The sequence below is a fragment of the Trachemys scripta genome, chromosome 12 (genome assembly GCF_013100865.1).
Source record: "Trachemys scripta elegans isolate TJP31775 chromosome 12, CAS_Tse_1.0, whole genome shotgun sequence".
Lineage (NCBI taxonomy): Eukaryota > Metazoa > Chordata > Testudines > Emydidae > Trachemys > Trachemys scripta.
In genome coordinates, this window is record NC_048309.1 from 33,193,890 (window position 1) to 33,204,279 (window position 10,390).

General features: G+C 60.2%; 1 protein-coding gene across 2 annotated transcripts; it reads left to right on the forward strand.

Annotated features, from left to right (window-relative positions):
• The first annotated feature begins 7 nt into the window (after window positions 1-7).
• Window positions 8-10,096, forward strand: LOC117886281 (von Willebrand factor A domain-containing protein 5A-like). Of its 2 annotated transcripts, none has more exons than XM_034787962.1 (12): window positions 8-160; window positions 307-395; window positions 602-746; window positions 1,947-2,026; window positions 2,132-2,246; window positions 2,447-2,611; window positions 2,942-3,045; window positions 3,394-3,602; window positions 4,522-4,767; window positions 5,858-5,994; window positions 6,539-6,665; window positions 7,056-10,096. In XM_034787962.1, the coding sequence occupies exons 1-12, from the start codon at window positions 14-16 to the stop codon at window positions 7,133-7,135; spliced, it is 1,644 nt and encodes a 547-aa protein (XP_034643853.1). In that variant the 5' UTR covers window positions 8-13; the 3' UTR covers window positions 7,136-10,096. The 2 variants fall into 2 exon arrangements, with proteins under 2 accessions (XP_034643853.1, XP_034643852.1); XM_034787961.1 differs by having other exon boundaries at window positions 14-160; window positions 4,522-4,716.
• Window positions 10,097-10,390: the final 294 nt, after the last annotated feature.

Consider the following 10,390-nt stretch of genomic DNA (forward strand, 5'->3'; position numbering starts at 1 on the left):
CGACCCAGCCGTGATGGTGACCCTGCTGCCCAGCCTGCCCGAGGTGGTGCCAGGCCAGAGCTCGGCCGGGGAGTTCATCTTCCTGCTGGACCGCTCCAGCAGCATGGCGTGCCCCATGGACAGACTAGACCACTCCCGCCAGTGCATTGACAGCGCCAAGGTACGGCCAGGCGGGAGGCCACACTAGATGGGCCTGTGGAGGGGAGCAGCTCAGGCTGGCTGGGCCTGGGGGGACAGAGCTGAGTGGGGGAGCAGCTCAGGCTGGCTGGACACGGGCGGTGACTCCTTCCATTTGTCTGTCCCCAGGAGACCCTGGTCCTGCTGTTGAAGAGTTTGCCCCTGGGCTGTTATTTCAACATCTACAGCTTTGGGTCTTGGTTCGAGTCCTTCTACCCGTGAGTCCGGGGCGGGGCATGTTGCTGGCTGGGTTAGGGATCAGGGCAGGCTGGGGTCGGGGTGTCTGTGGGTTGGGGGCAGGGCTGGCAGGCGGTGGGGGTGGCTGGGGTCAGGATGTTTTTGGGTTGGGGGCAGGGCAGGCTAGGGACGGGGTGTCCCTGGCTCCAGCTGTCCCGGCCCCTGACCCCTCGGCGCCCTCCCGCAGGCAGAGCATGGGATACACCCAACAGACCATGGCCGAGTCCCTGCAGCACGTCCAGCAGCTCCAGGCCAACATGGGGGGCACCGAGATCTTGGCGCCGCTACGAGCCATTTACCGCAGCCCCTGCCTGGATGGGCACCCGCGCCAGGTATCGGGGCAGCCGCAGGGCATCCTGGGGGCTTGGAGAGGGGCTGGGGACCAGGGGGGCAGGCGTGGGGTGTCCCGGGGTTCAGAAAGCGGCTGGGGGAGCTGAGGAGGGTTGGGGGGTGTCAGAAGGAAATGGGGCTGGGGTGGAGAATAAACTCAGAGACTTTCAGGCCAGAAGGGACCATCCTGATCATCTTGTCTGGCCCCAGCCCCTCACCCCCCCCCAGTGACAGCCCCTTGACAGGCCCAGCCCCTGGGGCTGAGTCACCAAACCCCTGAGCCCTGAAGTACAGACGTAGGGTCACAGAGTCCCCCCAATTACTCCAGGGCCCTGGCTGCTGAGGGTGACGAACCCCCCAGCGTCTCTGCCCATCTGATGCAGGAAAGTCCCTTTCCCACCCCCCACCTCACATGTGGAGGTCAGTGAGCCCCGAGCGTGGGGCCGAGACCCCCTAGCCAGCCCTTGGGAAGGATTCTCTGCAGTAACTCTGAGCCCCCGCCCCCCACCTAGTGCCCTGTCCCAAGCCGGGGGGTGTTTGCCCCCAGCTGTTGCCATGGGTCATGCACCATCGCAGGCCCCTCGGTGCCTGGCCTCCCTGCCATGGCTCACGCCCCCTGCTCCCCTCGGGAGGCTGTTTCTGAACTTCCTGGACTTGGAGAGGGGCTGGGAGCCCTGGGGGCAGGTGATGGGGGCTTTGGGAGTGTCGGGGGCTCGGAGTGGGACGGGGGCTGATGCCCCTTGCGGTGTAAGTGGGGCATGTTGGGCAGGAGCTGGGGGGGCACCTCTGTATAGAGCTGGGGGGCAGCTCTGGGTGCTGCGCCCAGCTCTGGGGGGCGCCCTGCAGCGAGGGGGCAGGGAAGGCAAGTGGGGGGGAGGGTCAGGAGGGAGCTCCCAGAAAGGTGCCCCCAGCAGTTGGGTGGGTTAGTGTCTCCGGGGGCTGGGGAAGAGGTGACAGGTGGGTGTTGGGGGTCACAGTTAGAGATGGGGAGAAGGTCAGGGGTCCCCGTCTGTCAGCCCCCCCCAGGGGAGAGCTCTGGGACAGGAGGAAGAAGGCTATGCGGGGGGTCTCATGGGGCTGGGGGTCTCTGGGAAGGGGGTCAGTGGGGCAGGCTCTCTGGGGGCTGCCCCCATTCCCAGGGGGAGGAGGTGTCTGCGGGGGATTTGGGGTCCCTGGCTCTGACAGCGTCTCTCCTCCTCCAGCTGTTCGTGTTCACGGACGGGGAGGTGGGGAACACCCAGGACATCATCACCGAGGTGCAGCGTCACCAGGGGGCCCACAGGTAACAGGGCGCTCTTCTAACCCTGCCCCCCAGCGACCCCCAAGTGAACCCCAACTCTACCCCCTCTTCAACTGCTCTCACCCCCCGGACTCTGCCCCCCCACAGGTGCTTCTCCTTCGGCATCGGGGAAGGGGCCTCCACAGCTCTGATCAAAGGCATCGCCTGGGCAGCAGGGGGCAGTGCCGAGTTCATCACAGGCCAGGACCGCATGCAGCCCAAGGTGAGAACCCAGGAGTCCGGGCTCCTCCATCCCTCTCCTGCACTAACCCTCCAGACCCCACTCCCCTCCTAGAGATGGGAGAGAACCCCGGAGTCTGGGATCCTCCCCGACCCTGCTCTAACCCACCAGCCCCTACTCCTCTCCTAGACCAGGGATAGGACCCAAGCCTCCTGGTCCCAGAGTGCCGGTCTCTCCCCCAGGCCCTGCAGTCTCTGAAGCGGGCCCTGCAGCCGGCCATGACTGGGATCTCGCTGAGCTGGGATCTGCCACCCGGGATGGAGGCGGCGCTGCTGGGCCGGGGTCCTGAGGTGATCTTCCCTGGGCAGCGGTGCCTCATCTACGCCCAGCTCCACGGGCAGCCCCAGGTGAGAGAGCAACTCCCCCCCCCCGGACACCCCCAGGGCTCGGGGTCAGTGATTGAGCCGGGAACCTCCCACCCCCTCCTGGGTGATAACTCTGACCCCTAACGATGGCCTTTGGGCTGGGGGTCTCTGTGCTACCCCAACTGAGTTGATCTCAGTCAGGATCATTAACTCCAGACCCTACTGATGGCCATTAGGCTGACTAGGCAGCCCCCTGGCTGCTGTTAATCAGGCGTATTTACCCCCTTTGTTCTGTAACCTGGGTCTGGAGGGGTCCCCGGGCATCTTCTCCCCCCTCACACTCCACCTCTGACCCCCTTTCTCTGCCTGCAGCCCCCAGACACTGCCATGGGGGGCGTCACCCTGCAGTACCGCATCCAGGACCAGACCTACAAGGAGACGCTGCAGTTCCCCCTGCAGCCACAGGATGGAGACAGGTGACAGCAACGCTCCTGTGGCCCTCATTACCCCCAGGTATCTGGGTCCTGCCCCTCCCCCCCATCCCTATCCCCAACAGGACAGGAAAGGGAGGGGACCTGCCTCAGCTCACAGAGGGAAGCAGAAGTCCTGGCTCCCAGCCCCCCTGCTGTAACCACTAGAAGCTTATGCCCAAATAAATCTGTTAGTCTTTAAGGTGCCACCAGACTCCTTGTTGTTTTCACTAGAAGCCAGGAGTCCTGGCTCCCCCCACCCATACACTATCCCACTAGCCCCTGCTCCCCTTCCTGCATGGCTGGAACCCAGGCGTCCGGGGCTCACCCCATGACTCTCTGTCCCCGGCACAGGCTGCCTATTCACCGGCTGGCAGCCAAGTTGCTGCTGCTGGAGCTGGAGGGGGCCGTGGACACCGGGTCGGAGGGGGACCAGCGCCGGGTGCTGGAGACCAGCCTGAGCTCGGGGGTCGTCTGCTCCCTCACGGCCTATGTTGGGGTGGTCACAGAGCGGACGCAGCCGGTGCAGGGGCCGCTGGTGAGATGGGGCATCCCTCTCACAGGTAACCCTGGAGGGGTTGGAGGGGGCCCTCAGGTGGGAAGGGGAACCTGGGGCCGGGGGGGCAGCATGTGGGTGGGGGGCTCGGGTGGGAGGGGGAACCTGGGGCTGGGTGGGGGGGTGGTGGAACCTGCCACTGGCAGGGGAATTCCAGGAGGGATCCCAGCAGGGTGAATCCCAGTTGGTGGAGGGGCACCTGGATGCATGGGGAGGCATCATGGATATGGGCTAATGTCCCTTTGCCCCTCTCCTTGCCCCAGCTATCATGTGGCTCTGCTGGCCCCACCCTGCCCCCCAGGGTGACCCCAGTCTCCCCGGCGCTGGCCAGGTGAGACGGGGGAGCAGCCTGCGGGGCCTGGCCATTCCAAGCTGGGAGAGTGGGGCCTCTGGGGTGGACAGGTGGGCATATGGACGGACCCGGAACCGGAGACCCAAACAGATGGGGGCAGAGACCGAGAATCAGATAGATGGACCGAGACGGGGAGATGGAGACAGGCAGACCGACCCAGACAGAGGCAGGGACCAGAGGGGTGGGCGCATCGCTGGCACGAGCAGGCCTGGCTAGCGGGGGCCTCTCGTCCCCCAGTGTCCTGCCCTCATCCATGGGGCGCAGCACCCCCCCTGCATCCCTTGGGGCTGGAAGAGGTGTCCCAGCTGGGGGGAAGTTGCAGGGGAGGGGCTGGATCTGGGGGGTCCCAGCCCAGAGCCTGGGAGGGGATCCTGACTCTGAGGGAGCTAAGGGGAGGGGAGGATGGGGCTGGGTGTGTGTGTGGGTCCCAGCTGGGGGGCAGGGAGGAGGGGTCCTACCGGCGTGTTGGCTCTGGGTGCCGGGTGGGGGAGGATTTCGCTTCCCTCCCTTAGCTTGTCTCTGTCTGTCTGCGTGTCCATCTGTCTGTCCCTCTCTCTGACCATCTGCTCCCTAGAGTTTGATTTGATGGCAGGACATTTGCCGTACGTTTTCCCTTGCCTGGACGAAGACAACCAACGCTCCTTCACCTTGCGCGATGTGGTGGTTGTGGAGCACGTGAACCACTGCGTAAAGCGGCGCCCCCCTCGGAGGTGCCTGTTCTGGCTCTGCTGCCTCCCAGAGTTCATCCGGGGGAGCCTCCGACGCGAAGGTAGGAAGTCCTGCATACACGGTGCCCCGCCGGAGACCGTGCCCCAGAAAGGTGACGGGGGCAGGGGCTGGCAGTCAGGACTCGGGGCAGGCGGCAAACACCAGGATGACACTTCATCAGGTCAGAGACAGACGTGCCCTGACGGTCCCGGAGCTGGGCAAATGTTTAACAGCTACATAGAAAGTGAAGGAACTTCCTGGGTAAAACACTGGTGTGACGCTTGGGGAAGGGGAATCCGCAGCAGGTTTTTTTTTAAGTGTCGTGATGCAAATTGTCTTGCAACAAAATAAATAAAAAATAAGGAAACTCACAGGCAAAAAACTCTGCCCCATAACCCTGGAACAGGCATAGCTATAATATCGTTTAGCCTCTGTAACATCCCATTTTCCCCACACACTTAGATGCTTGTGTGTTTCCCCAGACATAGGTTTCAGAGTAGCAGCCGTGTTAGTCTGTATCCGCAAAAAGAAGAACAGGAGTACTTGTGGCACCTTAGAGACTAACAAATTTATTAGAGCATAAGCTTTCGTGGACTACAGCCCACTTCTTCGGATGCATATAGAATGGAACATTTATATGTTTTTTTTTTTTCTTCTCTTAATTACTTGACCTCTCAGAGTTGGTAAGACAACTCCCACCTGTTTATGCTCTCTGTATGTGTGTATATGTTCCATTCTATATGCATCCGAAGAAGTGGCCTGTAGTCCACGAAAGCTTATGCTCTAATAAATTTGTTAGTCTCTAAGGTGCCACAAGTACTCCTGTTCTTCTTTTTCCCAGACATAGGTTTGTATCACAGGTTGTGGTGTGGGATGGTCCCGGGGTCAGATTGTATTTGAGAAACACCCTGGAGTTTTGGGATTAATGGCGGGGGCTGGGACATTCACAGGGGCCCAAGGAAGTTGGGTGCCTAACTAAAGTTAATTGTCATCCCATGGGTGCAGGAAGGGGCATAGTTCAGGGTGCCCACGGAGGGGTTAACGGTGCTGAGAAGCAGGTAAAAGACGCCCATGGATGGGGCAGGGTTAAGGACGCTCATGGGGGGGCACAGTTAAGGTTGTAGGCTGTCCCTTAGCCTGGACAGGCCATGTCACTGTTCTGTAACGATGTCCCAGCCCAATCTCCCCACATCTCTCCCTAGAGCGGGCACTGGAGGAGTCTCCCTTGCTGAGGCTGGTGTCTCTTCAGAATGCTGATGGCTCGTGGGACCTGGACCCCCGGCTGGCTGCCGCACTGGGGGTGAGCGAGACCGATGCCAGGGGGAGGATGCCCATTGAGGTGAGTGCGGGAGGGGACAGGGACAGAGGAGAGGCGGGGAGAGATGGGGCTCAGGTGCCATGAGTTGAGCCTGTTCTCTGCTCCCAGATGAGACTGGGGGTGACCCAGGCTGGGGGCGGGTCTGAGGGCAACTGGATCAAAAGACCCTTGAACCTGGAGCCCAGTGGGTGAGATGGGCCCAGAGTGAGGGGCTGGGAACCCCCAAACAGGGGGTTGGAGCATTGGATCAAGAGGTTCTAGGACTGGGGGTTGGGGGGACATGGGGAAGCCCAGGCTGGGCCCCCTCTGAGACTGTCTACCTACCCCCGGCCATGGCATTGGGCATCTGGGTAGGGGGTCCACGGTGCTAGAGCTGGGAACTCTCTGAATCTGAGGAGGGAGCGCTGGATTTGGGGGTTCCCAGGGCAGGGGGATGGGGGCAGTGCTCAGAAGTATGGGGGGGGTCCACAGGGCAGGGGGAGGAGGCAGCGCTTGTGGGGGCAGGAGGGGTCCTCAGGGCAGGTGCTGTCTCAGGCTCTCGCTCTCCTTACCTCCCCCCCCCCAGGATGTGGCCCCCGGCGTCTGGGCTACGGTGCTGGCTGTGGTCTGGCTGCACGGCGGGGCCGCAGGGCAGCGCAACGAGTGGGAGCTGCTGGAGGCCAAGGCTGTGGTCTGGGTGCGGGGCCGAGCAGGTGAGATGGGGCTAGGGGGTTGGGGGCAGGCCCAGGGCCTCGACCGGAGAACCCTGGGCCCCATGGAAACCCCACAGCCCATAGCCCCAGCCCTGCCCCCCAGGGCTCCATAGCCCAGCCCTCGAGAGCCCCTATCCGCAGCGTCTCCCTGTCCCAATCTCAGCACCCATCTGGGGTCTCCGTGCCCAGCCCCCCAGTGCCTTTACTCCCCTGCCCCCCATGCCAGTCCCCCACACTCCGTGAGCTCCCCGGCCTTTCCCCCCAGGCCCCCCCCCCCTTCCCAGGCTGGTGTCATCCCCCCCCCGGCCCTCGCTACCCCATTCCTCGATTAGTACCCCCACCCGTTTTCCTGGCTGATGTCTCCCCCCTGACGCCCCCCTCTTGTTTCAGGGCCCCGGCTGAGCGAATGCCTGGAAGCTGCCAACACTCTGCTGGGGTGCACCGTTGGCCCTGCCGTCTTTGGGCTCTGAGTCCCATTCCCACCCCCGAAGCTACCCTGGGCCTCCAACTGGGAAGCCCCAAGGGCCAGCAGGGGGGACTGGGTGTAGACCCACCTGGCCGGCCTGTGCCCAGCCTGGAGCTAACCCCCCGCTGAGATCCCACCGCTGCCACCAATTTGGATGCATCCGGCTCCTGCTGGCTGAAGAGGCGCCATGGCTGCCCCCCGGCTCCACCCCACGCTGACTCAGTGTTCAGTAACCCCCACGCCGCTCACAGCTGCCGCCACCTCTCAGGATTGTGGTGGGGAGTCCTCTGGATCGCCGGTGTCAATGTCGCACATTTATTCGCTTTTTCCAAATGACCCTCTATTAACAGCCCCTGTGCCCCACCCCATAGGTGGCTGCACTGACCTCGCCCTGCATGAGCCATCGAGTGTAAACCTAGGCCCATCTGCACGGAGTTCAGCTATTGGACAGACAGACTGACAGGATCTTTGCGTGTCCAAACACAACTTCATTTGGTCATAATGGCAGATATCTCTGCGATAGACAGTCTGGAACGGGAACCGTAGCCCAGGGCTTTGCACGCATTATTAGAGCTGCTCAGACGTTTTCCAGCTGAACACTATTCAGTTGGCAGCTGGGATTCAGTGGGGAAGGCTGACAGGTGGAAGTGGGCAGCAGATAGAGGATGCTTGCCACGTGCTGTGTGTTGTGAATCTGTCCCCATTCACCAGCTGCTGAATTCTCTACCGAAGGAAGAAATGCTTAAAACCTGGCCATCCAACCTGACTGCCCACCTTGGGCAGCGTTGGGCTCTTCTCAGGATGTCCTGGGGCTCAAGCAAACACTGGAAGACCTCAGCTTTTTAATTGCCCGGGGAGAAAGCGTTATGTTTATCAAGGAACTGCACGAAAATAGCAAAGAAGCAAACAGTTTTCCCTCTTCGTGTTAACCAGTGTCGACCAACCTTGAACTGCTCTCACCATGTGCCTCTGTGCTGGGTCGTGTCCCTAGTGAGAAGGCAACTCAGCCAATGTAATGCACAGCCCCCAGGTCCCGTTGCTGCCCCATGCCCTGCATTGCATGGAGGCTCGGGGGAAGGATTGATTGCCTTGAGCCAGCACTGGGAAGGAACGCAGCCCTTTGGCTGAGATTCCCCCCAAGGGGCAGATGGAACTCAGAGATCCTAATTCTCATGGCCCGCTATGAACAGTGGGACTTAGATGCCAGTGGTGACATCCTGGCCCCACTGAAACCAAATGGCCTTTTGCCTTCACTCCAGCAGGTGCAAATTTCAGCCTGAGCCTTTTCAGTGGCCTTCAGATAAACTCCGTCGGCAGAAGCGGGTTGCCTAGTCCCCGTAGGCTCCTTTGGAAGCCCCGTTACCAGCCGACTTCAGTGGCCTTCGAGGCAGGCCCTATCTGTATACCTGAGCCTTTAGATAGAGAGAGAGAGAGAGAGAGAGAAAATCCACATGCAGAATAACACCATCAAGTCGTACGACTGTCTGTACTCACACATACATGGCCTCACGTAGTGTAGCACAGCCAGTAATGTCTGAACACTCCAGCATGTAACGCCCTGTCCGTGCCCATCTGGTCCCCGGTTCCTAGCTGCTCTGCTTGGCCCTGGGTTGGCTTTGGGTGGTAGGGATTAGAGCAGGGGCCTGGCCCATGGCGTTCCTGGGTTCTGCTCTGGTTCCTGGAGGCAGAGATGGCCTAGTGGGTCAAGCGGGGGGTCTGAGATTCAGGACTCCTGGCTTCTCCTGTGGTAAAAGTGTCACAGACACTAAACAGATGTAAACACACTGAGCAGAGCAGGAGTCACCCTCAGTCTTACAGGGCCTTAGCGGGCCAGAGTCTTTCCCACCCTTCCGCCAGGGCGAAGACTCCATGGCTAGAAGGTCCTGGCCATGTGATGGGTCTGAGCGAGTTCCTGCTCATCCTTTCAGAGCCAAAGGCCTTTCTTTGGTTCCTCGGTTCTGGAAAGTCAGCCTGGCCCAGTCTGTGCGACCCGCCCTCAAGGGCATGGAACTTCTCTGGAGCCCTGTCTCCGGCAGCGTGTCTGGATGGCATTGGAAACCCAGGCTTGGAGACGAGGGGTTTCCAAGTGCTTGTGTGTCTGCACTGCATGGGAAGCCTGGGTTTGTGCTTGCTGGACCTGGCTCTCATGGCTGTGCTAATACATCCACACTGCGCTGATCAGATTCTGGAAACAACAGGGCTCGAACCCACGTCTCAGCTGGACTTGGGCTCTGTCCCATCCCCCCTTCGCAGCAGCCTAGGCCCTGAGTGCTGGCTGCGCTGAGCCAATTACTGACCCAGAAATGGTTCTGAACAAGAAATGTCACACATCAAATGGATAGTTCACGTCTCCTCTTGCAATAGATCATTCATCTGTGAGTCAGGCAGGGGGAACCTAGGCCAGCCTGAGAGGCGTTTGTCCAGCCTGTTCTTAAAACCATCCAGTGACAGGGGCTCCCCAGCCTCCCTGGGCAGCCTGTTTCAGAGCTTCACTCCCCTGAGACTTAGAAAGTGTTTCCTGATATCTCACCTCAATCTGCCTTGCTGCAGATTCAGCTCATTACGGCTTGTCCTGCCTTCAGGGGACATGGGGAACAATTGATTCCCGTCCTCTTTAGAACTGCCCATAAGGTATTTGCAGACTATCAGGTCGCCCCTCAATCTTCTGTTCTCAAGACTAAACAGGCCCTGGTTGTTGTTTTTTTTAATCTTTCTTCCTAGGTCAGGTTTTCTAAACTTTTGCTCACTTTTGCTGCTCTCCTCTAGACTCCTCCGATTTATCCACGTCTTGCCTAAAATGTGGCACCCAGAACTTCAGTTGGGGCCTCACCAGCGCCGAGTGGAGCGGGACAATTCTCTCCTGTGTCCTACATACGACCCTCCTGTTAATAACTGTCAGGGTGGTTAAACACTGGAATAAATTGCCTAGGGAGGTTGTGGAATCTCCATCGCTGGAGATATTTAAGAGTAGGTTAGATAAATGTCTGTCAGGGATGGTCTAGGCAGTATTTGGTCCTGCCATGAGGGCAGGGGACTGGACTCGATGACCTCTCGAGGTCCCTTCCAGTCCTAGCATCTATGAATACAACCCAGAGTGAGATTAGTGCTGGGCCTGTGTTATACAGGAGGGGCAGAGGAGATGGTCACATTGACCAAGGCCAGAAGAGACCAGTGAGTCATCTCCTCCTCCTCTCCAGTACCTATTATGCAGCTTCTGTCTCATTCCTTAGCCGTTGCTGCCCTCTGGCGATCACATGGA